The sequence below is a fragment of the Callionymus lyra genome, chromosome 15 (assembly GCF_982586985.1).
Source record: "Callionymus lyra chromosome 15, fCalLyr1.hap1.1, whole genome shotgun sequence".
NCBI classification, from domain to species: domain Eukaryota; kingdom Metazoa; phylum Chordata; class Actinopteri; order Syngnathiformes; family Callionymidae; genus Callionymus; species Callionymus lyra.
Window position 1 is genome coordinate 4,312,780 of NC_141832.1, and position 27,801 is coordinate 4,340,580.

A 27,801-nucleotide genomic window follows, 5' to 3' on the forward strand; every position below is an offset into this window, starting at 1 on the left:
TCAAACATCATACTGTAGACCAGTGTTACTCCATCAAACATCATACTGTAGACCAGTGTTACTCCATCAAACATCATACTATAGACCAGTGTTACTCCATCGAACATCATATTTCATCACTAGGATCTGAATGTGCAGGTCATGACCTTGAATGTCCCCAAAGGACAGCGAGGACCCCAAAAGGGACATTTATCAGTCTGTGTTTGTGTGTGTAACTGAAGTCCCCACAATGGACGTTAACATTATTTTGTCCCCAATCTCAAGGTAAAAACACTGATGGGACAAAAGAGGCTGAAAACAAAAATCTCAACTGATTTTCATAGTCAGGAATTTTTTTGTAATGTTTTCGTGTTGCCAGCATCTCTGTAACACATTCAGAAAGGTCTGTCCTCGAAGGGGGGTATTGAGAGGCGCGCCCCCAAAAAGGACATAAGTAAGTATGTGTGTGTGTGTGTGTGTGTGTGTGTGTGTGTGTTTTCAAAGTAAGGTAAGGTAAGGTAAGGTAAAACTTTATTGATCCCTCAGGAGGTCTCCTTCGGGAAATTGTTTAAAAGTCCTTCTTAATGCACGCCTGCAAACCACCACATGACACAGTTGCAGTAGAAAAAACATGAAGGAAGTTTACCGGCGATATGAAGAAGTGTGATCTATCACCACGGTGACGAGGTATTATACCTGTAGGCCTTTATTTTCTAAAAATATAGAGCATCCCTTTGGGTCACCCTTTCTGTACTTGTACCTTATTTATCTGAAGTACTAGATCACCTGCCAGACAGTCTTTACCAAAGAACTTTGTTCACTTCCAGGGATTTTAAAGTGGATGGACATGAACTGGTATCAAGAGGGTGAAGATGGCAGTTTAACTCCTTGAGAGTTTTACCCCATCTCTCGTGTACTGGTTTACTGCCACTCGATCCGTCCTTGAATTTGAAACGTTGATTATTGTCGACCGTCTCAACATCTTCATGCTGGTCATCTGCATATTCAGAGGCAAGACCGTCAACTGCTGAACCCACATGGTCGGCATAATCGTCAGCAGTTCCCCCAGGAAGTTGGTCAACGGCGATGACATGAACATCTTTTGTGGGGCTCACTGGCGATGAGAACACCTTCCTGGGTCGTGGCATCAAACGCGACTGTGATGTCTTTGGTCTTCATGCACATGTGTGAAGCTTGAAGATCTGCAACGACACCTGATCCACGAGCATCTGTTCAACAGTCTTGAAACAAAAGTATCATTTGTTTAAATGTAAAACAGTGGATACATAAAGCAAAGTGACGTCGTATTGAATTGATGAACTTCATGAAATCAGGCGGAAGTGACGGAAAATGTCAACATGACTCGTGCGACTCCAACAGGAAACGGCTCCAAAAAAAACGACGTGCGAATCGATCGATTCAGAAGATACTTGGCAGACTGACAGGTAAATATGTACTTTATAATATAACGGGGGTTCAGAATAATATCTTACCCACCTAAGAAGATTCGTGGCACGTGTACTAGACCAAACCGAAAGTTTTAATATTCCACAGAAACCATGTCTTCGACGTCATCAGCATCAATAAATATTGGTGAACGAAGCCGTTTGACGCGAATACATGATCCTGCAGATCTTCAGGTCAAAAGTGACACGTGGACGATCGTTTGAAGAATCTTTGCAAACACACTATTAAAACAAACTTCTCCTCCTTTTTTCAGATGAATGTCATTGGAAACCAAGAAATGGTTGATTAACGTAAGGTTGACGAATGTGTAAAGTGTAGTTCCTCCTCAGGTGTGACACGTGGTAATGTTGAGCTCAATATTAATCCTCACAGTAGAGGATCTTAGGATCTGTGGGAGACACTGTGAAAAAAGGGAGTTGATAGAAGAAAGTGATTCTTTCAAATGATTTCATATGTTGAACATGTACTTTATAATTACTGCAGTACTTTTGACAAGACATCAGGCAAACTTCACTCTTAGTACACACATAGAAACTACATGACAAAATTCACAAAAACACATTAAATCGTGTTTTGAAATTGATTTGTCCCAATAGTTTGACCCCTGACCCTTCAGAAGTGCACCAGTGTGAGGAGATCCTGGAAGTAGGAAAAAGAGACAAAGAGAGGGTTAGAGTTCGGCTTCTGTTATGAAAGACAAATGAATGACAAAGAGACGAATGAGACGCACCTGCCGCCAATCAAAGTGGTCCAGAGGAAGCAGTCCAAGGAGCTCCCGGGTCCACAGGTGGGCGCTCCTCTTCCTGAGATCCTGCCGATGCTCTTAGTCTCACCACCTTCTCTTGGCTCACCAGGGCACCAGGACGGTTCCTTGGGTCAACCCCGAGCACTTCAGTCAGCGGCAGGAGTGCATCAACACCTTCAGCTGGTTTGGCTACATGCCTCTGGTGCACTCGCAGCTGCGCCTGGACCCGGTGCTCTTCAAGGACCAGGTGTCCGTGTTCCGCAAGAAGTACAAGGACCTGGAGAGAGCGTGAACATGGGAGACAGGACTGGAGGCTGGACCAGACGACAGACCCTGGAGGACTGTCTCTGGAGCCACGAGTCTGTGTGTGTGTGTGTGTGTGTGTGTGTGTGTGTGTGTCAGAAATGATGGTTGTCGATCAAAGGAGGTGATTCCACAAAAGGTTCAATGAATAAATAGATTCTAAAATCAACTCAATAGATTCACAAAATCATGGTGTTTGATTTAACATCTACCTGTCTGACCTCACATGTACCTGTCTGACCTCACATCTACCCGTCTGACCTCACATGTACCTGTCTGACCTCACATCTACCCGTCTGACCTCACATGTACCTGTCTGACCTCACATCTACCTGTCTGACCTCACATGTACCTGTCTGACCTCACATCTACCCGTCTGACCTCACATCTACCCGTCTGAACTCACATGTACCTGTCTGACCTCACATCTACCCGTCTGACCTCACATGTACCTGTCTGACCTCACATCTACCCGTCTGACCTCACATGTACCTGTCTGACCTCACATCTACCCGTCTGACCTCACATCTACCTGTCTGACCTCACATCTACCTGTCTGACCTCACATCTACCTGTCTGACCTCACATATACCCGTCTGACCTTCTTTCTAACCTTTTATTGTGAAGTGACCTTGAGTCTCTTGAAAGTTTTAAACCAAATGTTTTATTACATCATGATGAACATCATAAGTGACACGTGCTCCACTGAACTTCAAGTCTTCAGTCGACTCAACAAGTGATGAAAGAGTTTCTTCAACAACATTCAGATCAACACGTTTGTTTCAGGAGCAGATTTCTTCCATCATCACTGTCAGCACTTTAATGATGATTGACAGCAGCAACACACGTGTGTTGGAGGAACACACTCACACACTCAGGTCACACACACACACTGAGGAACCAGAACCAGGAACCTCTGTGAGTCCAAATCCCAGGTACAAAGGTTCAGTGGAGGTGAAGAAGGTGTGGAGGGGTTTCCATTCATCAGAGGAGACACTGAAGAAGTTTAAATATCCAGGTTCAATAAAGTTCATCAACATTCCTACTCTGTGAGAAACTTCTTGACTCTTGATGACAGTTTCTTTCTTATCGTGACAGAATTTATATCCATCATCATCAGAGCAGCTCAGACTCCAGGAATAACGGTTCTGTCCAAACTCAGACTCGTCTTCTTTCCCTCCGTCTCTTCTGAGAGTCAGTGCGATAGAAGCTCCTCCTCTCCACTCCAGCTCCCAGTAACATGGTCCAGTCACAGCTTCTCTGCTCATCACCTGAAGACACCGGTGGAATCTGTCGGGATGGTCCAGATAATCCTGATCCTGCGTCACAAGTTCCACCGTCCTGTTGTCGTTGGACAGTAGGAGGCGCCGGTGTGCTGTGTCCGGGTCCAGTGAGAGTGGACGGAAGTCTGAGAGAAGAAGACACGAGAGGTGATGATGGTGGAAGAACTTTCTCTTCAACACAATCATGGACTCAGTGTCCCAGCAAGCCAGGGAGGGCTGCTCTGTTTGTTGACATCTAGTGGAGATCATCATCAAAGTGAAGTCAACAGTCTTCTGAGACTGGGACCACCTCCAGAGAAGAACCAGGAGGAACATCCCAGAATCATCTTGTCACATTTGATTGACACCAGTGTGTCCATATCAAGTCAGCAGCTAAACTAGCATGTAGCTAACATGATGTTTCTTCATGTTCCTGAAACATCTCTGTGTTCATCTCCACCATCATCCTGGACTTGATGAAGCTCCATCAGCAGATTCAAGTGTAACAACATCTCAACATCACAACTGCTCCACTAGAAGCTGACAGAGTCAAGGAGTTCTCATCCATCAATCAAATCAAACTTACACTTCTTCAGTCCAGATGTTAACCTCTGTGGTCCACAGTGATCCAGCCTGGAGGAGGACACATTGAGAAGATCAGATTCATTTGACTTCAGATGCTAAGTGGACGTTCTTTCATGACTGTGTTGACCACAACAAAGATGGATCTAGAAACACTCGCTCAGTCTCCACTGTCTCCTTGTTCTTCCACTGGTGTCCAGCAGGAGAACATGGAGAAGCTCTGAGAGTTGGATTCATGTGCTCAGTTCAGATGAAGAGTCTGAGCAGCGTCACACACTCACATCTCTCTGCTTCTGATCACATGTTCAGTCTGAAGATCTTTGGAGCTCAGTCAGTGAGTTCTGCTGCTCCGTCCATACCTGAGAGTCTCCAGCCTCCAGTCTGGACTCTCCAGTCCAGCAGACAGCAGCTCCAGTCCTGGTCCTCCTGGATGATTGAAGCTCAGGTCCAGCTCTCTCAGATGGGACGGGTTAGATGTCAGAGCTGAGGCCAGAGAAGAACAACCTCCTGCTGAGATCTTACACCCTGACAGACTGTAATGAAGGAGAAACAGTTTCATTAAATCAGAAGAACTGAAGACATGATGTTCTGACCTGAGAGTCTCCAGGTGACAGTGTGGACTCTTCAGTCCAGCAGACAGCAGCTCCACTCCTGGATCCTTCAGGTCGTTTCTACTCAGGTCCAGTTGAGTCAGACTAGAGGACGGAGAGCTGAGGACTGAGGACAGAAGTGAACAACTTCTCTCTGACAGTCGACAGCAGATCAGCCTGTGAAAGAGACGGAAACGTCAACAAGAGACTTTTTCTCTATTTTGACTTGAAAGCCTTGATTGGAGGAAACACTGAACTCTTGACGTTCATAAGATCATCACATGATTGTGTGAACATTTGAAGACTTTGATTTCAATCAGGATCAACTTGATCAACACATGAAATAATGAAGTTTTCATCAGTTCAACACTTGATGTATAAATGATCACATGACTCACTGTTGTGAGAGGATTGATGTGTGTTTGTGTTTAATGTCAGTGTTAGTGTTAGTGTTGTGTAACTCCACTCACACTGGTGTTGTGTAACTCCACTCACACTGGTGTTGTGTAACTCCACTCACACTAGTGTTGTGTAACCACTCACACTGGTGTTGTGTAACTCCACTCACACTGGTGTTGTGTAACTCCACTCACACTGGTGTTGTGTAACTCGAGTCACACTGGTGTTGTGTAACTCGAGTCACACTGGTGTTGTGTAACTCCACTCACACTGGTGTTGTGTAACTCCACTCACACTGGTGTTGTGTAACTCCACTTTGACCTGTTGTGTGACTCATGTTATTTGACTTGTGTTGTGTGAGTACTGTTGTGTGACTCGTGTTGTGTGACTCGTGTAGTGTGACTTGGGTTGTGTGACTCGTGTTGTGGGACTTATGTTGTGTGACTTGTGTTGTGTGAGTACTGTTGTGTGACTCGTGTTGTGTGACTCGTGTAGTGTGACTTGGGGTGTTGTGTGAGTCGCGTTGTGTGACTTTTGTTGTGTGACTCTTGTTGTGTTGTGTGAGTCGTGTTGTGTGACTTGTGTGAGTCGTGTTGTGTGACTTGTGTTGTTTGACTTGTGTCAAGTGAGTTGTGTTGTGTGAGTCTTGTTGGGTGAGTTTTGTGGTGTGACTTTTGTTGTGTGACTTTGTTGTGTGACTTTTGTGGTGTGACTTTTGTTGCGTGACTTTTGTTGTGCGACTTTTGTTGTGTAACTTTTGTGGTGTGACTTTTGAGGTGTGACTTTTGTGGTGTGACTTTTGATGTGTGACTTTTGTTGTGTGCCCTTTGTGGTGTGACTTTTGATGTGTGACTTTTGGTGTGTGCCTTTTGTCGTGTGACTCGTGTCGTGTGACTTGTGTTGTGTGATTCATGTTGTGTGACTTTTGTCGTGTGACTTGTTGTGTTGTGTGAGTCGTGTTGTGTGACTTTTGTTGTGTGACTCTTGTTGTGTTGTGTAAGTCGTGTTGTGTGACTTGTGTGAGTCGTGTTGTGTGACTCGTGTCATGTGAGTTGTGTTGTGTGATTTGTGTTGTGCGACTTGTGTTGTGTGATTTGTGTTTTGTGATTTGTGTTGTGCGACTTGTGTTGTGTGATTTGTGTTTTGTGATTTGTGTTGTGCGACTTGTGTTGTGTGACTTGTGTTTTGTGATTTGTGTTGTGCGACTTGTGTTGTGTGATTTGTGTTTTGTGATTTGTGTTGTGCGACTTGTGTTGTGTGATTTGTGTTTTGTGATTTGTGTTGTGTGACTTGTGTTGTGTGATTTGTGTTTTGTGATTTGTGTTGTGCGACTTGTGTTTTGTGATTTGTGTTGTGCGACTTGTGTTGTGTGATTTGTGTTTTGTGATTTGTGTTGTGCGACTTGTGTTGTGCGACTTGAAATATTATACATGACCTGAAATATTCTTCACCTTCCTGTTGTGTTCATGAAATATCAACTTCTAGAACCAAGTTCATGAGTCGAGGAAAAGTCATTCAAATCCTTCTCAGAGTGAAAAAGGTTTCATGAAGAAACATGAATCCATTCACTGTTTACATCCATGTGTGTGTTTGTGTTTGTTTGAAATGATGTTCTGACCTGAGAGTCTCCAGGTGACAGTGTGGACTCTTCAGTCCAGCAGACAGCAGCTCCACTCCTGGATCCTTCAGTTTGTTGAGACTCAGGTCCAGTTGAGTCAGACTAGAGGACGGAGAGCTGAGGACTGAGGACAGAAGTGAACAACTTCTCTCTGACAGTCGACAGTTTCTCAGCCTGTGAAAGAGACGAGTGTCGTCAACAAGAGGATTGATTTGTGTTTATATGAGAAACAAACACAAGATAACATAAGGAAAAATAAAAAGAGTCACAAAACAAACAACAATGACAAATGAAAATAAAAGGTTGTTACATGTATATTGATCATAATAACACATCATTGATTCTTTTTCTATTCACTTACTTATCTCTGTGTTTTTGTGTGTTTTCTCTCAATTGTTGTGTCTAATTCTTTTCCAGAGTAAAAATATCTTCAATTTAATCAAGACACTGATTCAATCGTGAAGATTCACTTCAGTCAATTTATTCTATTTGTTTTTTTAACCTTCAATTCAATATGAACAGGTTTACAAAGTTATTATTCATAACAGTGTCAGGTGTGAGTGTGAAGGTGTTGCAGGTAATACAAGCTCAAACAATGTGTGTGTGTTTGACAATCAAGGAGTCGACTACTTCCACTATACATGGACTACTATCAACCTTCAGCTAATGCCAACATGACTGACCAAATGACTGATGTAGTTCAACATATGGAGGACAGTGAGCTGAGACTATGGTATCCCATCCAAGGACGACAGCCCCTCCATCAGCCCCACACAACAGCTCAGGAGCCCATGATGGTTCAAGTCACTTCCCAACGGACATTTCTAGATTCTCTCATGTTAGACACGAAACACAAAGAGAACTCAAGGCTCCTCTTGTTTTCCGTGGGGATGTTCAGACAAAGTTGAGTTGGAAGAATGGCTCGAGTTGATGGAAGATTATTTCAAGAAACGTGATGTTCAACTGGAGAGTCGGGTCGAAGAAATTCTCACACATTTAAGGGCTCGAGCTAAAGAGTGAAGTTTGGGATAGAAATGGAGAGATAGATGTTGCACGCCGTCCTCACGCTGTGTATGGTCTCTTGAGGAAACATTTTTCTTCCGAACGATATTCATGGTGCCTTTCGTTCAACTCTCACAGATGAAGACCCGTTTGACTACTGGCTTCGCCTCAATAAAGCTGCTGCAGTCGCCACAGGTTGCTTGTGGGAACAAGGCAAATGTTTGATCACCCAGATCTGGCTCACATTCCGGTCCATCCTTTGGATAAATGGTCAGCCGTGAAGTGCAGGACGAGTTGGATGAATTTCATAGACTAGTTTGAAGACACCAGCCAAACATAGTGAAGAGGTGAACATGGATAGAGTTGAAGTTAACCTACAGCAGCCTGTGAACCACCTGAGAGACAGCAGCCAGTTGATCAAGACTCTTCTACAATGGAGAGGTTGCTGGGGTTGTTGGAAAAGATGCTGCTGCAGAACCAGAGTCAGAACCAAGTTATGGTTCTTTCTCAAAACACAAAATGGATTGTGTTGAGGCAACTGAATATGTATATATAGAATCTGTTTGGACGACAAGCCTTTCAGACTGCAGTACCCCCGTGTCCCCTCTAGTCAATATGAGAAACTGAGGATCGCCAGTCAGTTAAACTAATAGTTATAATTATAGTTAAACTTATATTTATACTTATAATTATAGTTCAACTTATAGTTATACTTATAAGTATAGTTTAACTTATACTTATAGTTATACTTAAACTTATAGTTATACTAATAATTATACTCTCCTTCACTCCTCCAATACTCTACTCATTAAATACTCTACTCCTTCACTCCTCCACTTTTTCAATCCTCTACTCCTTCACTCGTAGTATAACTACACGTACGAGTACTACTACAAATACTAGAACTACTACGAGTACTACAAATACTAGTACTACTAAGAATACTAGTACACGTACTAGTACTACAAGGAGTACTACAAATACTAGTACTGCTAGGAGTACTACAATTACTAGTACTACTACGAGTACCACAAATACAATTAATACTACAATTAATACTAGTACTACTAGGAGTACTAGTACTACAAGTACTAGTACTACTACGAGTACTTATACACGTACTAGTACTACTATGAGTACTACACGTACTAGTACTACTATGAGAAGTACAAATACTAGTACTACTACGAGTACTACGATTACTAGTACTAGTACGACGGGTACTAGTACTACTATGAGTACTAGTACTATGAGTACTCATACTACTACGAGTACTTATAGTACTACAAGTACTAGTACTAAGAGTAATTCATAATAATAATGATAATTTAATTGTGTAAATTGTAAAAGTGTGTTATCATGACAAAGTTATCTGAAGACACTTTACAGTTGAAGTAATACTCTAGTGGAGAAAGTAAAAACAGATCAATAATAAAGTACAGTGTGGCTGGAGCAGGAAAAATGTGCTTTTAGAAGAACCTGGAGCAGAAGTAAACAGTTGATGAATGAAAACAAGAGCGTCCAGGTTTACTTGTTGAACAAAGACCAAGATGACACGATTGATCAGGTGAAAGCAATCGTGGATAAACGAACACATGACTTCCTCAACCAGACCCTGCGATGGATCACAGATTCACTGATGCACTGAGACAACAATGTTTTTAGAACCTATGAAGAACTCAAAGACAAAATCAAAAAAACAGGAACCATTGCTTAATACTGTAAAGATATATCAAAAAATAAATGTCATTTGTTTCATGGCTTGATGGTCTAGTGGTATGAACCTCGCTCTTGATGACTGAGGTCCTGGGTTCAAAACCCAGAGGTGACATATGACTTTATATATATGGTTTGTTTATAGTCTGTGGAAAAGTTCTCTTTTATCTCTTCCATTCTTTCTTTTATTCCTCTTTTTCTACCCTTTTCCCCTGTTCATTTCAATGAGGGTACTCTTCAACTCAACTTTCAACTCCTTCCACTGTAACCTACTACTTCTACTACTAATTCCACTACTACTTCTACTACTAATTCCACTACTACTTCTACTACTAATTCCACTACTACTTTTACTACTAATTCCACAACTACTTCCACTACTAATTCCACTACTACTTCTACTACTAATTCCACTACTACTTTTACTACTAATTCCACTACTACTTCCACTACTACTACTTCCACAACTACTTCCACTACTAATTCCACTACTACTAATCCAACTACTTCTTCCACTACCAGTTACACTTCTACTGATTCCACTACTACTACATACGGTACTACCAATTGTGTGAATGCTGCTCAGCATTCACACTGCATTTTCGTCCGGAGATGCGTGTGTGTGTGTGTGTGTGTGTGTGTGTGTGTGTGTGTGTGTGTGTGTGTGTGTGTGTGTGTGTGTGTGTGTGTGTGTGTGTGTGTGTGTGTGTGTGTGTGTGTGTGTGTGTGTGTGTATGATGTGGCTCTTTGCGGTAACAGAGTAAAAAAATGTGGCTCTTAGGCTCTGACTGGTTGGCCACCCCTGCACTAGACAAACTAAACAAAATTCCTTGACAGCTGAAGAATTATCAGCCGTTTTTGGAGCACAAATCTCCGGTGGAATGAGCCAGAAAGAAGGCACAAAACCTCCTCTTCCTCAACTTGTGGACATCACTCAGTCTGACTCATTAACTAAAAGTGAAATAGCCAGACTGCAAGAACAGGACAACATTCTAAACATGGTCTGCTGAGAAATCTGTCAATCAAAGCGTGGATGTACTTGTTGTGACTGATCATTTCTCAAAAGCTAAGCAGGTATCCCGTCGACTGGGTTCGCACCCTTTTTCCTCATGTTTGGCAGGACACCACGATAACCTGTTGATGTTGTGTTCCAGCATGCTCTCCCTGATTCCACTGTTGTTGACCATCATGACTTTGTGTCTCGGTTGAAGCAGGAGTTAGCCAAAGCTACTCAAATTGGCCAAAATCTACCCGCAGAGCTAGGGGCATGTCTCTTGCTGTTGGTGATCGGGTTCTGCCCTCTTGACAAATGAGCGATTAGTGATAGTGTAAACACATCATTCCTCTATAGACCTAATGCACTGTAGGAGCGAGTGACACTGTACCAAGATGGCCGCCCTGTATACACACCGCTCTAGTGGGCGGCAGCAGTCGATGCGGCGTCCATGTAAATATGTCTATGGCCTCGAGGACTGCGATGAGGTAGGAGGAGGAGATGCTCTGTGAGCATTAGTGTAGAAAAATATGTTAGAAACACCTTTTTCTTTCAATTGTCATATTTTATGTTCTTTGTTTAGTAGCAGTTTTATTGTATGTGTTTTTTTAATTGTTTAGCGTTTAACTTATTGTGTGGTGTTTCTAGAGCGAGAGCAACGAGTGTGTGAGCGATCCATCCTCAAACAGTATTTTGATTTATGTGCAGAATCCTACAAATAAAAGACGAGTGATCCACGCGCAGCTTTGACTCTCTGGAGTCTCACCTCTGACTTTCACATGTTCTGAAGCTGAAGACATGATATTCTGACCTGAGAGTCTCCAGGTGACAGTGTGGACTCTTCAGTCCAGCAGACAGCAGCTCCACTCCTGGATCCTTCAGGTTGTTGTGACTCAGGTCCAGTTGAGTCAGACTAGAGGACGGAGAGCTGAGGACTGAGGACAGAAGTGAACAACTTCTCTCTGACAGTCGACAGTTGATCAGCCTGTGAAAGAGACGAGTGTCGTCAACAAGAGGATTGATTTGTGTTTATATGAGAAACAAACACAAGATAACATAAGGAAAAATAAAAAGAGTCACAAAACAAACAACAATGACAAATGAAAATAAAAGGTTGTTACATGTATATTGATCATAATAACACTGTCATGAGTCTACATGTTCCTCCTTGTGTTTCCGGTTTTATTGTGAAATCCGCTCCCTTCTGTGTCTGTGCTAGTCTTACTTCCTCCTGTCTGAGTAGTGATTGGTCCAGCCGTGTCTTGTTAGTCCCGCCCCCAGCTGCTGCTGATTGCTCCCCTGTGTTCTTAAGCCTCCACTCTCTGTCACGTCCTTGTCTTGTCGTCACCGTTTTCCAGTACCTGTATCCTGGGTTTCTCAGTTCCATCGTGATAAACACATCATTGATTCTTTTTCTATTCACTTACTTATCTCAGAGTTTTTGTGTGTTTTCTCTCAATTGTTGTGTCTAATTCTTTTCCAGAGTAAAAATAGGGTTCAGTTTTAGGACCACTGTTATTTACCCTGTACATGAACAGCCTTGGACAAAATGTCCAGAAAGCATCTTTCCATTTCTATGCGGAAGACACCGAAATTTATTGTTTTGCATCCTCACTTAATAAGGCTTTTGAGTTCATGCAACGTGCTTTTGATCAAGTGCAGGCTCAGCTTTGTCAACTGAAGCTTGTTCTCCATGCTGATAAGACCAAACTTATGGTATTTTCAAATTACAAAAAGATTGAGATAAATCACAATATTTTAACTTCCCAAGGTCCTTCAATTGAGGAGTATTTTCACAAATACTTGGGTTTTATGATTGATGACCACATCTCTTTAAAATTCACATACAAAACCTGGTAAATAAACTGAAACTAAGGTTAGGCTCGACGACGAGTCGAAGCTACCTTCCTGACCGTTCTTGATTCTGGAGATGTGTTGTACATGAATTCATCAGCTCACTGTCTAAAGATGTTGGACACTGTGTAACATGGAGCCTTGAGGTTCATGACAAACTGAAGACCCTTAACCCATCACTGCACACTATACTCAAGAGTTCACTGGCCTTCGCTCTCTTCGCGACGACTTAGTCATTGGCATGTTTGTATCTACAAGGAGATTATAGGTTATGAATGTTCCTCCAGCTCGTACTGAACTGGGTAAAACAGCTTTTAAGATTTCTGCGCCGTCATCGTGGAAGAAGCTGAAGAAGCAGCACAAGTTTGAGAATCTAGTGACTTTTAACAAATTCAATGCTGTTGTCAGGAATTTGACGTCGAACTCTATCAGCAAGTGTGAATGTTTTTAGTCAGTAATCTTTTATCTTTTTCTGATATTGTACCAATGGACTTAATACTGTATGAAATAGTTTTTATGTGTAACTGTGTTTTGCTGTCCATCCTGTCCAGGTCTCTCTTGTAAAAGAGATTTTAATGTCAATGAGACTAACCTGGATGAATAAAGGATAAATAAATAAAATAATAATACAGAGTTATTCATTCACTGTTTGTGTGTTTGTGTCCACGTCACATGTTCAAGTGTTTGCTCATGAAATTCAAATGAAAAGTTGATGTTATTTCAAAAAGTGACTTTAGAAAATGATGGATTTACAAAACAAGGTGAAAGAAAAACCATGAAGAGAGAAAGAAGGAGTGAGTTGGTGACACAGAGATGAGTTGAAATGAAAGATATGAGCAGGATGTGAGACGACACTGATGAATATTGTGATGAAGAAGAACATGTTTGACTTTTCATACAGTTGCTGATGTGTTCATCACACATGCTCACATCACCATGAACATTACCCTGCATTGAAATCTAGCAACAGAACAAGTGATGACATCACAAGAGTCTCTCAAATGTGTTTGAATGGATCTGAGATCAGTAAATATGTGTCAACATACTGAACAGCACGACCCAGCAGAAGAACAAATCAAGTTCAAGTGTGAGAACCTGCTGAAGACTGAGGTCACTTAGAATCATCTGCTTCATTGAAGAACTCACTGGAGACTCAACTTTGACTCTCTGGAGTCTCACCTCTGACTTTCACATGTTCTGAAGCTGAAGACATGATGTTCTGACCTGAGAGTCTCCAGGTGACAGTGTGGACTCTTCAGTCCAGCAGACAGCAGCTCCACTCCTGGATCCTTCAGTTTGTTGAGACTCAGGTCCAGTTGAGTCAGACTAGAGGACGGAGAGCTGAGGACTGAGGACAGAAGTGAACAACTTCTCTCTGACAGTCGACAGTTTCTCAGCCTGTGAAAGAGACGAGTGTCGTCAACAAGAGGATTGATTTGTGTTTATATGAGAAACAAACACAAGATAACATAAGGAAAAATAAAAAGAGTCACAAAACAAACAACAATGACAAATGAAAATAAAAGGTTGTTACATGTATATTGATCATAATAACACATCATTGATTCTTTTTCTATTCACTTACTTATCTCTGTGTTTTTGTGTGTTTTCTCTCAATTGTTGTGTCTAATTCTTTTCCAGAGTAAAAATATCTTCAATTTAATCAAGACACTGATTCAATCGTGAAGATTCACTTCAGTCAATTTATTCTATTTGTTTTTTAACCTTAAATTCAATATGAACAGGTTTACAAAGTTTTTATTCATAACAGTGTCAGGTGTGAGTGTGAAGGTGTTGCAGGTAATACAAGCTCAAACAATGTGTGTGTGTTTGTCACTCACACTCCTGCACTCTCTCAACATTGTTGTCTTCATTTGAATGTTTACAGTTAGAAAATTCAAGGTGAATTCTCTCCATCTTTGGATCCAGTGGATCTATGTTGTGACACAGATGGAGTTTCAATCATCCTCCGTCACATTCACCTTCATTTCTTCTCCATGTTTGCTTCACATGCACTCAATTACTTTCAACTTTTGAGTCAAGTTTGGAGACTATTTTTGAAGGAGGTTGTTTCTGAATGTTATTTTCTGTTCTATTAACACTGGTTAAACTTTTCATTTTCTTCATTTATGTTCCGTTTTCACGCTGGATTTTGGGGACAATCCTAAAATAAACCCTGTCTGTGCCTGAGGGAGAAACATACAGTTGTTCATTCCCTGTTTGTGTGTTTGTGTCCACGACACATGTTCAAGTGTTTGCTCATGAAATTCAAATATAAGTTGAAAAGTGACTTTAGAAAATGATGGATTTACAAAACAACGTGAAAAAAGACCATGAAGAGAGAAAGGAAGTTGGAGTTTCTCAGCCTGAATAAAATGAAGAAGGAAATCAAACATTCATGGTTCATATCAGAGATGTTTCAATGATCCACTTACAGAACTTCATTTGAAGCTTGAACCACCGGCAGAAGCCTCTCAAGAACCTCCTCTGAGGTAGAGTATTTCTTCAGGTCAAACACTTTCAGATGTTCCTCTGAGGACAGTAAGATGAAGGCCAGGCTGGACCATTGAGCAGGAGACAGTTGATCTGTGAAGAGACGTCCTGATCTCAGCTGCTGTTGGACCTCCTCCACCAGAGAAGTGTCCTTCACTTCATTCAGACAGTGGAACAGGTTGATGATTCTCTCTGGAGACACATTCTCACTGATCTTCTTCTTGATGAGCTTTGCTGTGTCCTGATTGGTCCAGGAACTACTTCCTGTCTGTGTCAACAAACCTGTCAGGAGACTCTGGCTGGTCTGCAGAGAAAGACCCAGAAGGAAGCGCAGGAACAAGTCCAGATGTCCATTTGGACTTTCTACAGCTTCATTGATGGTTCTCTGGTAGAACCTTTCGATTGGAAGTTTGTTGCTAAACATTCTTGACAGTCTGGATGGTTGTTGTGAATCAAGCAAGTTGACTCCAGACTTGATGAAGTTCTGGTGAACATGAAGAGCAGCCAGAAACTCCTGAAGACTCAGGTGGATGAAGCAGAACATCTGGTCCTGGTAGAGTCCTCTCTCCTCTCTGAACATCTGAGTGAAGACTCCTGAGTGAAGTGAAGCAGCTGTGATGTTGATGTCACACTCTGTCAGGTCTGATTCATAGAAGACCAAGTTTCCTTTCTTCAGGTGCTCAAAAGCCAGTTTTCCCAGAGACTCCATCATCTTCCTGCTCTCAGGATCCCAAACTGTGTCTGTCCCAGATCCTCCGTCGTACTTCAGCTTCTTGACTTTGGACAGAACCACCAGGAAGTGGATGAACATCTCAGTCAGGGTGTTGGGCAGCTGTCCTGTCTCTCCTCTCTTCAACATGTCCTCCAGAACTGTGGCAATGATCCAGCAGAAGATCGGGATGTGACACATGATGTGGAGGCTTCGTGAGGTCTTGATGTGAGAGATGATGGTGCTGGTCTGCTCCTCATCACTGGACCTCTTCCTGAAGTACTCCTCCTTCTGGAGGTCAGTGAACCCTCTGACCTCTGTCACCATGTCCACACACTCAGGAGGGATCTGATTGGCTGCTGCAGGTCGTGTGGTCATCCAGAGACGAGCTGAGGGAAGAAGATTCCCTCTGATGAGGTTTGTCAGGAGGACGTCTACTGAGGTGGACTCTGTAACTGCTGTCAGGACCTGACTGTTGAGGAAGTCCAGAGGGAGTCGACACTCGTCCAGACCATCAAAGATGAACAGGACCTGGATTCCTTCAAAACTGCTGAGATCTTTGGTTTCAGGAAAGAAAAGATGAACAAGTTCCATCAAACTCAACTTCTTCTCTTTCAGCAGGTTTAGCTCTCTGAAGGTGAAAGGAAACATGAGGTGGAAGTTCTGGTGGGCTTTGTCTTCAGCCCAGTCCAGAGTGACCTTCCGTGTCAGGAGGGTCTTCCCAATGCCAGCCACGCCCTTCGTCAGCAGGCTCCTGATTGGTGGGTCTCTCTCAGGTGAGGCTTTAAAGAGGTCTTCTGTTCTGATGGTAGTTTCTGGTCTGGTCTGGTTCCTGGTGGCTGCTTCGATCTGTCGGACCTCGTGCTCCTGGTTGACCTGGTCTGTGCCCCCCTCAGTGATGTAGAGCTCCGTGTAGATCTGATTCAGAGGAGCAGAGTTTCCTGCTTTAGCGACCCCCTCAGACACACTGTGGAACTTCTTCTTCAGGCTCCTCTTCAGTCGTCTTTGACGCTTTCCAGCATGACTTCCTGAAGAAGAGAAGTCACATGAACCTCAAGATTCTAGAAGATCAATCTTCTCATCAGCTGCAGGAACTTCCATCACAAATTTACTTCAAGACGTCATATTCAGCAGGTTGAAGGTTCAAATCCTCTTACTTCCCCACAGGCGACCAGCAAGCTCCTCCTGCTTCATGCTCCTCAGGAAGTTCAGGATGATCTTCAGGAAAGCTTCTCTGCTGCTCCTCATCTGCTCCTCTTCACACTTCGACTCCTCCTCTTCCTTATCATCCAGTTGTTTCTGCTCACCTGGTCTGAGAAACTTCTTCACTCTCTCCAGTTCCTCCTTCACCAGGGTCATGACCTTCTCCTCCAGCAGCTGAAACACACACGGACACATGTGACTAGAGGCAGGTCTCAACTTTCTTCACGAGCAGGACGTGATATTACGTCTCTTATTGACGTCATAGAAGGAAAAATTCAATTTAAATCTCATCTTCTCTCCAGAACCAAACAAGAGTCTCAGCCACACCAGACCTTCTGGTTCATGTAGGAACAGCTCAAGTGTGAAGCTGACAGATGCAGGTGTCCAGTACTCAGAGCTTCATGAAGCATGCAGAAGCAGCTGCTGTAGTTCGCAGGTGAGGCTGAAGAACGTACCTGAATCGTGGACTCCACATCTGTCTGATGCTGCTGGACACACTGGAGAACATCTGAGACCTGCTGATCCTCTCTGTGAAGAACATCAGGTAGTCGATAAGTTCTACTATTACAATGTCACCAATGATCTGAGCAAGACTTCATGGCTTCAGTTTGTTGCTTCTTCTCTTGGATGTTGACTTTCTTTCACGACTGTCTGCAGCACTTTTGACTAACAGTTCATGAGCAGTTGGTATCAGTGGAGAAAAGAGAGAAGAAAACCTCACCTGTCTCCTGAAGACTCTTGTCCACCTTTGAAATCAATAGGATTTGCCATTGATGCTTCACTCTTCAGAGACTCACAGTTGAGTTCAGACTCTTCTTGTTTCTCCTGGTAGATCCTGAAAGAGACACAACTCTGATCAACACTTCTGTCGTTCACCATCTGACCAGAAGATGTCATGTTGCTCCTGTTGTCTCTCACCTCTGATGCTTCTGTTCACCTTTGAAGTCAATCGATCTTCCTATAGATCTGTCACTCTTCAGAGACTCACAGCTGGGAGCAGGTCCAGGTCCAGGTCCAGGTCCAGGTCCAGGTCCAGGTCCAGGTCCAGCAGATGTACGTAGCTTTGATCTGAACACACACAAGTTTCAGTGAGAAGAAGATTCCAGTATTTGTAGGTGTGACAGAGACGTGATCTTCTCACCTCTGAGCTCTGGTCTGACTGTCATGGTCTTCACCCAGAGGAGGTTTAGAGGCAGGATCTTCCTCCTCTGTGTCCACACCTGCACACAAACACAACAGCATCATCACTCGTCATCATTGTGTTGTTGATACTATAATAAAACCTCATCAGTACAAACAACATGTTGTTGCTCAACCACACATTCATGTGTTCACTCTCTGATACTGACTGATGTAACAACTTGTTCAGTAACAAGCCTGAGAGGATCATTGAATCTTATTATCTCCTCACTGGCTTGTCGGATCACAATATGACTCATGTTGCAAGGAAGTTGACAAAAAACAGGTTTACTTACCAGCAAGAGATAATTAAACATTACTATGGAATAAGTAAACGGGACATGAATGCATTTAAGGAAGAAATAAGCCAAACTGATTGGAGTGATGTTCTACTCACAGATGATATAGAGGCCTCTTGTGAATCATTGTTAGATGCCATAAATAGAATTAAAGAAAAATACACCAAAACGTTCAGAAATGGACACCCCAAGGTCAACCTGCCTTGGTTCAATGACAACTTGTGAAAACAGCACTAAATCAATTAATGATGGACGAGTTTTTACTTCGTAACAAATGAGTGAATGAACCAAAGAAGGCAAAGGCCAACTTTTTTTATGGACATTATCAAAGAAGGAAAGGGAAATAGACTGATGTGGAGGAACATTAATGAATTCACAAAGAGAGAGCCGGATCAGGTAACTGGACATAAATTGAAAATACATAGAAATTTAACCAGTGATTGTAATGAAATTACCTCTGCATTTAATAATTATTTTATTGAGTCAGTGCAGAATCTATCACATACATTTGGTGCAAGAATTAAAGACATAGCAGCACCAAATTATACCAAACCTGTTTTTAAGATAATTAAAGTACTATGCTAAGCTGTGCAGTGTCCCTGTTAAATAAAGGAAAAAATCGAATGTATTCACATTGATTCATTTATTCACCTCACTCTTGATTCATGTATTAACTTCACTCTTGATTCATTTATTCACCTCACTCTCGTATCATGTATTCTCCTCACTCTTTATTCACCTCACTCTCGTTTCATGTATTCACTTCATTCTTGATTCATTTATTCACCTCACTCTTAAATCATGTATTCACCTCACTCTTGATTCATGTTTTCACCTCACTCTTGATTTATTTATTGACCTCACTCTCGTATCATGTATTCACCTCACTCTTGTTTCCTTTATTCTCCTCACTCTTGATTCCTTTATTCACCTCACTCTTGATTCATTTATTCGACTCACTCTTGATTCATTTATTCACCTCACTCTTGATTTGTTCATTCACCTCACTCTTGATTGGTTTATTCACCTCACTCTTGATTCATGTATTGACCTCAGTCTTGCTTCATTTATTCACCTCAATCTTTATTCATGTATTCACCTCACTCTAGATTTGTTAATTCACCTCACTCTTGATTCATGTTTTCACCTCACTCTTGATTTATTTATTGACCTCACTCTCGTATCATGTATTCACCTCACTCTTGTTTCCTTTATTCTCCTCACTCTTGATTCCTTTATTCACCTCACTCTTGATTCATTTATTCGACTCACTCTTGATTCATTTATTCACCTCACTCTTGATTTGTTCATTCACCTCACTCTTGATTGGTTTATTCACCTCACTCTTGATTCATGTATTGACCTCAGTCTTGCTTCATTTATTCACCTCAATCTTTATTCATGTATTCACCTCACTCTAGATTTGTTAATTCACCTCACTCTTGATTCATGTATTCACCTCACTCTTGATTCATTTATTTACCTCACTCTTGATTCATTTATTCACCTCACTCTTTATTCATGTATTCACCTCACTCTTGATTCGATTATTCACCTCATTCTTAATTTATGTATTCACCTCAATCTTTATTCACGTATTCACCTCACTCTTGATTGTTTAATTCACCTCACTCTTTATTCATGTTTTCACCTCACTCTTGATTCATTTATTCACCTCACTCTTGATTCATTTATTCACTTCACTATTGTATCATGTATTCACATTACTCTCGATTCATTTATTTACCTCACTCCTGATTATTGTATTCACCTCACTCCTGATTATTGTAATCACCTCACTCTCGATTAATTTATTCACCTCACTCTCTTTTCATGTATTCACCTTACTCGTGATTCGTTTATTCACCTCACCCTCGTATCATATATTCACCTCACTCTTGATTCATGTATTCACCTCACTTTTGATTCATGTTTTCACCTCACTCTTGATTTATTTATTCACCTCACTCTCGTATCATGTATTCACCTCACTCTTGATTAATTTATTTACTGCAGTCTAAATCCATGTATTCACCTCACTCTCGATTAATTTATTCACCTCACTCTCTTTTCATGTATTCACCTCACTCGTGATTCGTTTATTCACCTCACTCTCGTATCATGTATTCACCTCACTCTTGATTCATGTTTTCACATCACTCTCGTATCATGTATACACCTCACTCTTGATTAATTTATTTACTGCAGTCTAAATCCATGTATTCACCTCGTTCTTGATTAATCAATTCACCTCAGTCTTGATCCATGTATTCACGTCAGTCTTGATCTATGTATTCACGTCAGTCTTGATTCATGTGTTCACCTAAGTCTTGATTCATGTATTCACCTCACTCTTGATCCATGTATTCAATTCAATCTCGATTAATTTATTCAACTCAGTCTTGATTAATTTATTCACCTAACTCTTGATTAATTTATTCACCTCACTCTTGATTCATTTATTCACCCCAGTCTTGATTCATGTATTCACCTCACTATTCATTTATGTATTCACCTCACTCTTGATTCATGTATTCGCCTAACTCTTCATTTATGTATTCACCTCACTTTCGATTCATTTTTTCACCTTAGTCTTGATCCATGTATTCACCTCACTCTTGATTCATGTATTCACCTCAGTCTTGATTAATTTATTGACCTCACATACTCTTGGTTAATCTATTCACCTAACTCTTTATTAATTTATTCACCTCACAAACTCCCTCTTGACTCATGCATTCACACTCTGGCTGGGGAACATGGCAGCATGAAAAAAGTCACTGACCTGTGAGCAGCTCTCTGCTCTGAAGACTTGTGTCCATGTTTGTAGGTGAAACTTCCAGGTGAGCTGAGCTGCTTGTGATCCAGACTCAGGGAAACACTGATCAACCGTCAGTGAGGAGGTGTGTCCTGTCAGAGACATCAGTGCAACATAGTGTGTAGTTGACTCACACTTTTATAACATAGTTCAACAACACAACATGTTCTGACAAGTTCAGACACGATCTTGCTCTAGAAGAAGGAATGCAGTCTTGTTCACCTGTCGCTGCCACACCTGTCGCTGCCACACCTGTCGCGATCACAGCTTTATCTCTTTCACTTGTTTATTATCCAGTTTCATCTAGTTTTGTACTTTTCATCCAAACAAGTCTTGGTTCTGATCCGGGTGGTAGTATATCACCATTATACGTTGACTGAGTTGGTAGTCGGCCATCTTGTTCGTGTTTATGGCGGTGGTTGGACGTTAATCCCGTAGTTGTAACGGCTCAGGAATAAGTGCTACCCAGGCCCCTTTACAAGTTTGGCGAGCCAAGCTTAGAGGTCAATCACCGTATCGATCCACGAGCCTGTCGAACTGGGAGGTGGAGGCCCGGTGAAGGTGAAGGCGGCTTTCAGGAGCAGGGACAGAGGGGCCATGAGGTCAGCAAAGCAGGAGGTGAAGCGATGCTGGGGAAAGTACAAACGCTGTAGAAGACTTCCTGTATAGTTCCAGTCCCGAAAAAGATCCGGCCGAGCGAGCTGAATGATTACAGACCGGTGGCGCTGATGAAGACACTGGAGCGACTGGTCCTCAAACATCTCAGGCCACATGTCCAGCACGCACAAGCCCCCCGGTGTAGAAGATGCCATCCTTCACCTCCTGCATCGGACCTACTCCCACATGGATAAAGGAAGTGGCTCAGTGAGGATCCTGATCCTGGACTTTTCTAGTGCCTTTAACACCACCCAGCCCACTCTGCTGCAGGACAAACTGACAAAGATGCATGTGGACCCTGGTCTGGTCACCTGGATCTCGGACTATCTCACTGATCCACCACAGTATGTCAGGCTGGAGGACATCACTTCTGACACTGTGGTGTGCAGTACAGGAGCACCTCAGGGGACAGTACTGGCCCCTCTCCTCTTCACCATCTACACTTCAGACTTCTGCTACAACTCTGAGCTGAGTCTCGTCCAGAAGTATGCTGACAACACTGCCATTGTTGGATGCATCAGGGACAACAGCAAGGACGAGTACAGAAGTCTGATACATGACTTTGTGGACTAGAGTGAGAGGAACCGCTTGCAGCTGAACACCTCAAAGACCAAGGAGCTGGACTTTGGGAGGTCCAGGACAAAGCCATGTCCAGTGACAGTTAACTGACACAGACCATGTGTATAAGAAAGTTCAGAGTAGACTGTACTTTCTGAGGAGGCTCCGTTCATTTAAAATCTGCAGGAAACTGCTCTGCATGTTCTACCAGCCTGTGGTAGCCAGTGTTTTGTTCTGAGGTGTGTTGGGTTGGGAACAGAAGTGTCAACAGGTTGGACAGGTTGATCAGGAGGGCTGGCTCTGTGGTTAAAGCTAGACTCACTAGTAAACTCCTGTGCATTATGTTCTATTTGTAGTTTTACGACTAATTCTACTTCTACTTTTACTACTCATTCTACTACGCCTTTTACTATTTATACTACTTATACATTTACTACAAATTCTACTTCTACTTTTGCTACTAATTATACTACTGCTTTTACTACTTATACTTACCCTACTTTAAATAAATAATAAATAAGTAATATAATAATAAAAAATTAAATAAAGAGATGTTTGGAAATGTCTGTCAATGGTACAAGAACAAAAATTCACAAAGGGTCCAAAATCACATTAATAGGACGAGAAAGAAAAAATTAAGCATACCAAAAGTTCACAATTAAATAAATAATACCTGACCTACATTACAACTACAGTTAGACATTTCTCTAAAACTTCCATACACCATACCACCTCTGAGTTCAAGCCCAAACAAAACTATCTATTTCCTTTTTTTTTCATTTTTCTCAATTTTATTTTTTATTTTTGTTAAAAAATATTTTCTTTTCACAATTAAATTCTTTTTCTTCTCCCCTTTGTGTGATTTGTTTCTTCTCTGTCAACTCTTTCATCCCTTTCATTGCATACTTTCAGTCGTGATGCAAATATTTTTATTCTTTTTTTATCTGGTTTTAGACACACCCCTGTCATTGGCCCGGATGTAGAGAATTGACCAACATGATGTTCTGAACTCCATTCCACGAACCATATGGTCTTTACCAAATGTTTGGTTAATGGTAGGAAAGGGGGTGATAAGGGTGAAACACATCAATCTGTGTATCAGTGACTCTATTGCCAGGAACCCTATGGACACCCTGGGACCATCTTAGATGAGTTGGATGACATTCAAGGTCGTACAACAACCTTGGCCTTGATAAACATCGACGGTTTCCCCACAATGACCAAAGGGGGATTTGTATTCATTTCTTTTCTGAATAGTGTAAAATAGCAGATTATAATATTCATTATAAAATGATCTATGTTTTCTTAATTAATACTGATTATTAATTTGGTGAATAAAAACATATGAATAACTTTAATAAGTAACTACTGTGTGTTAATTTATGATCAATATTGATGGTTAATGTAACTGATGTGAACATCTCAACATGGTCACTGAGGGCCGCCACATGGTCGAACCAGCTGAATCGGGCGTACGCCACCTTGCGGGAATTCTGAACGTTGCACTGCTCTTTTCAGTGTTGATACATATGGACTTTGAAAGGTGAAGAGTTTTACGGATCGAAGAAATGGGAGTTCTTCGACGAGAGCGAATCAGAATTCTCGCTGCCGAGTTTTGTTTGAACTGCAGGTGAGACAGATCCTTCTTGTTCAGACACCAACATAAACTCGAGTAATAAATAATAGACTCTTATAACCTGAGTTTTCTGGGATGTTATTGAACGTTGACATCATTCCTGCAGATCATCATCATCTGGAACAGTGAGAAAGCTCTGCCCAGTCGGAGCAAGTGGCCGCTCATGCTGGTTCCTCTCACGGTGACGGACGGCAGACGGAAGGTAAGAATCTCGTCCTCTCTGTGACAGGTGTGTCGCTCATGTCCCGTCCTGACTTGTTTGTGTCGCAGGCCTCCAGTTGGTTTCTACCTCACGTTGCCATAGAAACGGAAGCTGTGCTGAGCCTGGACGAGGACACGGTTCTGCTGACCAGTGAGGTTTGTGGACACGATGGCGAGAAGGAGGAGCTTCAGGATTGACTCTTGTCGTTCAGGTCAACTTCGCCTTCCTGGTGTGGAGGAGCTTCCCCGAGAGGATCGTGGGTTACCCGCCCAGGAGCCACTTCTGGGACCCCCTTCTACCACAGGTGACCACCTGAAGAACTTCTTCCATCTGAGGCCGACGTGGAGCTGTTGTTCGTCCAGAAAAGTCTCAATAGTCTCCGTTACAGACGCTCGACATGTGCTGCTGTCAGCTCGACCTTCATCAGAGCCACAGAGTTCAAAAAAGGCTGAAAGTAAAGTCGCTCCAGCTCAACGTGTGGTTCTCTCTTCACCATGTCGAGGGTGAACATATCCTGAATCCAGGGTTCCATCATCTGAGCTCTAGTCCATCATCACGTCATACTCTGACATGAAAGAAGCTCATCACGGAAGGAATAAGATCCACGACTGACACATCAAGCGTTTTATAAACTGTTCAAACACTTAAACATCATCATTAAGAGAAGAATCTCAAGAATAAACCATGATTTCACAGATAATTCAACAGAAGAAAATAAATAAAATAAAATAAATAAAAATAATGACACAAACTGTTTACTAACATTAAAAAGTCAATCAAACACATCAGTTGCACAATGAGAAAAATATATTAAAAGAAAGTGGATTTTGATCAAAAACAATATAATTAATACAAAAAAGTTTTTTCAAAACAAAATATTTAGTTCAAGAAAAAATGCATTTAAAGATTTTTCCTTTATTTGAACCGTTTTCTTCTATTGAATCATCTTTTTTTTAGTTTAAGCCTTAATATCGTAAAACATTAATTCTTTAATCCTAAAGTTTCTATAATAAAAAGATATCTTTTTAAGTTCAAAAGGTTGGAAGTAGTTTTGTATCGATTGCTTTTATGGTTTACTGAATAATAAAGAAACAAATGTTCAGACGTTAAAGGTTGAACTTCTGATGTGACTGGACAAGAAGTCTGTGAGTCTGAAGCGACCTCTAGTGTTCGCTCTGAGAACAGCAGTTTCATAGGACTGTGGTAACATGTTTCAAACTCTGGATATGTTCGCAGGTACTACCACTACCTGTTCACTCATTACCTGCCCCAGTCCCTGAGAACTCTGGTGGACCGCTCGTGCAACTGCGAGGACATCCTCATGAACTTCCTGGTCTCTGCTGCGACGCACCTGCCGCCAATCAAAGTGGTCCAGAGGAAGCAGTCCCAGGAGCTCCCGGGTCCACAGGTGGGCGATCCTCTTCCTGAGATCCTGCCGATGCTCTTAGTCTCACCACCTTCTCTTGACTCAGTGTGTGTGTGTGTGTGTGTGTGTGTGTGTGTGTGTGTGTGTGTGTGTGTGTGTGTGTGTGTGTGTGTGTGTGTGCATGTGTGCGTATGTGTGTGAGTGTGAGTGATTGTGTGTGTGTGTGTGTGCATGTGTGCGTATGTGTGTGAGTGTGAGTGATTGTGTGTGTGTGTGTGTGCATGTGTGCGTATGTGTGTGAGTGTGAGTGAGTGTGTGTGTGTGTGTGCATGTGTGCGTATGTGTGTGAGTGTGCGCGAGTGTTTGTGTTTGCTTGAGTGCGTATGTGTGTGAGTGTGAGTGAGTGTGTGTGTGTGTGTGTGTGCATGTGTGCGTATGTGTGTGAGTGTGCGCGAGTGTTTGTGTGTGCGCGAGTGTTTGTGTGTGCTTGAGTGCGTATGTGTGTGAGTGTGAGTGAGTGTGTGCGTATGTGTGTGTGTGTGCGAGTGTTTGTGTGTGCTTGAGTGCGTGTGTGAGTATGTGTGAGTATGTGTGAGTGAGTGAGTGAGTGAGTGAGTGAGTGAGTGAGTGAGTGAGTGAGTGAGTGAGTGAGTGAGTGAGTGAGTGAGTGTGTGTGTGTGTGTGTGTGTGTGTGTGTGTGTGTGTGTGCTTGAGTGTCTGCTGTGTCGGGATGGTTGCAGAGCAAAGGAGGTGATTCCACAAAAGGTCAGATAAATAAATAGATTCTAAAATGCAACTCTAGTGTAGTGAAGTCCTTCATGTTTGATTTTGCTTCCACTAAAACACCAAAGTCCTCGTTTTACGACTTTTGAATGCAGACCCTCCCCCATCTATCTTCTGCTATCTAAAGGCCGGCCATTAGCCACACATGGCCGGAGAACCAGAATGACCTCAGAGAACCACAAGATGTCTTTCAGAAGATTAAATGTCATCTTCTTGTTCAATAACATATTTTCATACATCATACATCTCAATATTGTGTTTTCATAAGAAGTAATGTTTGACATCATACTGATCCTTAGAAAGAGCTGGAAAGTTAGGATAAGTTAGCATTATGTGTGAGCCTCAGATCTTTCAATAACGTCAAATAAAAGAAGTTTTAAAGTCAAGACCCAAGAGCACCCCAACGTCAGCGCTTCCAGCCGCCACGCCGTCTGCACCGTGGTCCCTGCCAAGTCACTCCAAAACACAACTGGATCCAGGGCCTCGGCTTCTTGAGCCTGCTGCTGCTCATCTTCCTCCTCCTTCTCACCTTAACCTCCTCGTCATCATCACTCCTTCCTCTCTCCTCTCGACGACGTAAGAAACTGTAACATTGTCACTCATGCATTGGTTGATGTGTTTGGATTTTTCAAATTGATCCGAGGTCGCAAGATTAGCTTAAGATAAGTTGTAAAGCTTTCCCAGAAATTGACCATTATCAAAGCCTTCAAGTCCGTTACGTTCTGAGTAATTATTATTGTTCCTTCCATGATATCAAAGTAAGCATCATCGTTCCATTCCATTGTTCTTAACTGTTCTTCCTCTTCTCTTTGTTTCTGTCAATAAATCCTATAAAAAGTACGTCAGTTGCCTTTAAAACTTTTCATATTTTTGTATAATCAATTTAGAAGCCTCTTACTCAGTAAAGAACATTAATCACGACAACAAGTAGTGACTTCAGTAAATGAGATTGATTTATTAAACTAGTGTTTCATAATTATTATTAAGGCCACTTAATTAATTATTATCCACGTAAATGTAATAGTTTCCTTTGGACTAAGACTCAAAGGTGGTGCTCCATTATTCCAGGTATATTCTTAAAATATTACATTGTAATATTTGTAATAACCATAGTGCTGGTCGTTCTGTTAAAATGTAACCCTATATTTACTACACTTCAATACTATCAATACTATCAATACTACACAGTTCTCGCTTAAGTTATTTCTAGAATTAACCTGACAGTTTTCCAGTAAAAAACATACCACTCACAGAGCAACATTGAGACTAAATGAAGATTCTGGGAAGTCAAAGTCAAAGACTTTAGAGATACAGGTCTACCATCAGGGGAGAGCAGTCGAATATCAACGAGCGAGACGTCTCCCTGAAGGTCAGAGGTCACAGACAG

The 27,801-nt window shown here is 41.9% G+C and overlaps 2 protein-coding genes across 2 annotated transcripts; both read right to left on the reverse strand.

Moving 5' to 3' along the window:
* Nucleotides 1-3,186: 3,186 nt before the first annotated feature.
* On the reverse strand, nucleotides 3,187-17,090 carry LOC148064540 (NLR family CARD domain-containing protein 3-like). Its single transcript, XM_087808554.1, has 8 exons — nucleotides 16,871-17,090; nucleotides 14,947-16,741; nucleotides 13,736-13,909; nucleotides 11,469-11,642; nucleotides 6,946-7,119; nucleotides 4,698-5,105; nucleotides 4,343-4,389; nucleotides 3,187-3,902 (listed from the first exon to the last, which is right to left on the reverse strand). The coding sequence occupies exons 1-8, from the start codon at nucleotides 17,070-17,072 to the stop codon at nucleotides 3,361-3,363; spliced, it is 3,516 nt and encodes a 1,171-aa protein (XP_087664680.1). The 5' UTR covers nucleotides 17,073-17,090; the 3' UTR covers nucleotides 3,187-3,360.
* A 483-nt stretch (nucleotides 17,091-17,573) lies between these two features.
* On the reverse strand, nucleotides 17,574-21,608 carry LOC148064541 (uncharacterized). The gene is made up of 4 exons (XM_087809705.1): nucleotides 21,584-21,608; nucleotides 18,058-18,136; nucleotides 17,835-17,984; nucleotides 17,574-17,751 (listed from the first exon to the last, which is right to left on the reverse strand). The coding sequence occupies exons 1-4, from the start codon at nucleotides 21,606-21,608 to the stop codon at nucleotides 17,634-17,636; spliced, it is 372 nt and encodes a 123-aa protein (XP_087665831.1). The 3' UTR covers nucleotides 17,574-17,633.
* Between the last annotated feature and the right edge of the window lie 6,193 nt (nucleotides 21,609-27,801).

What these genes read in the sequence shown, in the direction of transcription:
- LOC148064540 (XM_087808554.1), bottom strand. Translation starts at nt 17,072, where the DNA reads ATGACCCTGGTGAAGGAGGAACTGGAGAGAGTGAAGAAGTTTCTCAGA. An exon ending in TGCTGGTCGCCTGTGGGGAA is followed by an intron (nt 16,742 to 16,870) that starts GTAAGAGGATTT and finishes TCTCTTCTTCAG; the next exon opens with GAAGTCATGCTGGAAAGCGT. An exon ending in CAAGCTTCAAATGAAGTTCT is followed by an intron (nt 13,910 to 14,946) that starts GTAAGTGGATCA and finishes TCTCTTTCACAG; the next exon opens with GCTGAGAAACTGTCGACTGT.
- LOC148064541 (XM_087809705.1), bottom strand. Translation starts at nt 21,608, where the DNA reads ATGGCCGACTACCAACTCAGTCAAC. An exon ending in AGTCAGACCAGAGCTCAGAG is followed by an intron (nt 17,985 to 18,057) that starts GTGAGAAGATCA and finishes GTGTGTGTTCAG; the next exon opens with ATCAAAGCTACGTACATCTG. An exon ending in GGTGAACAGAAGCATCAGAG is followed by an intron (nt 17,752 to 17,834) that starts GTGAGAGACAAC and finishes TGTCTCTTTCAG; the next exon opens with GATCTACCAGGAGAAACAAG.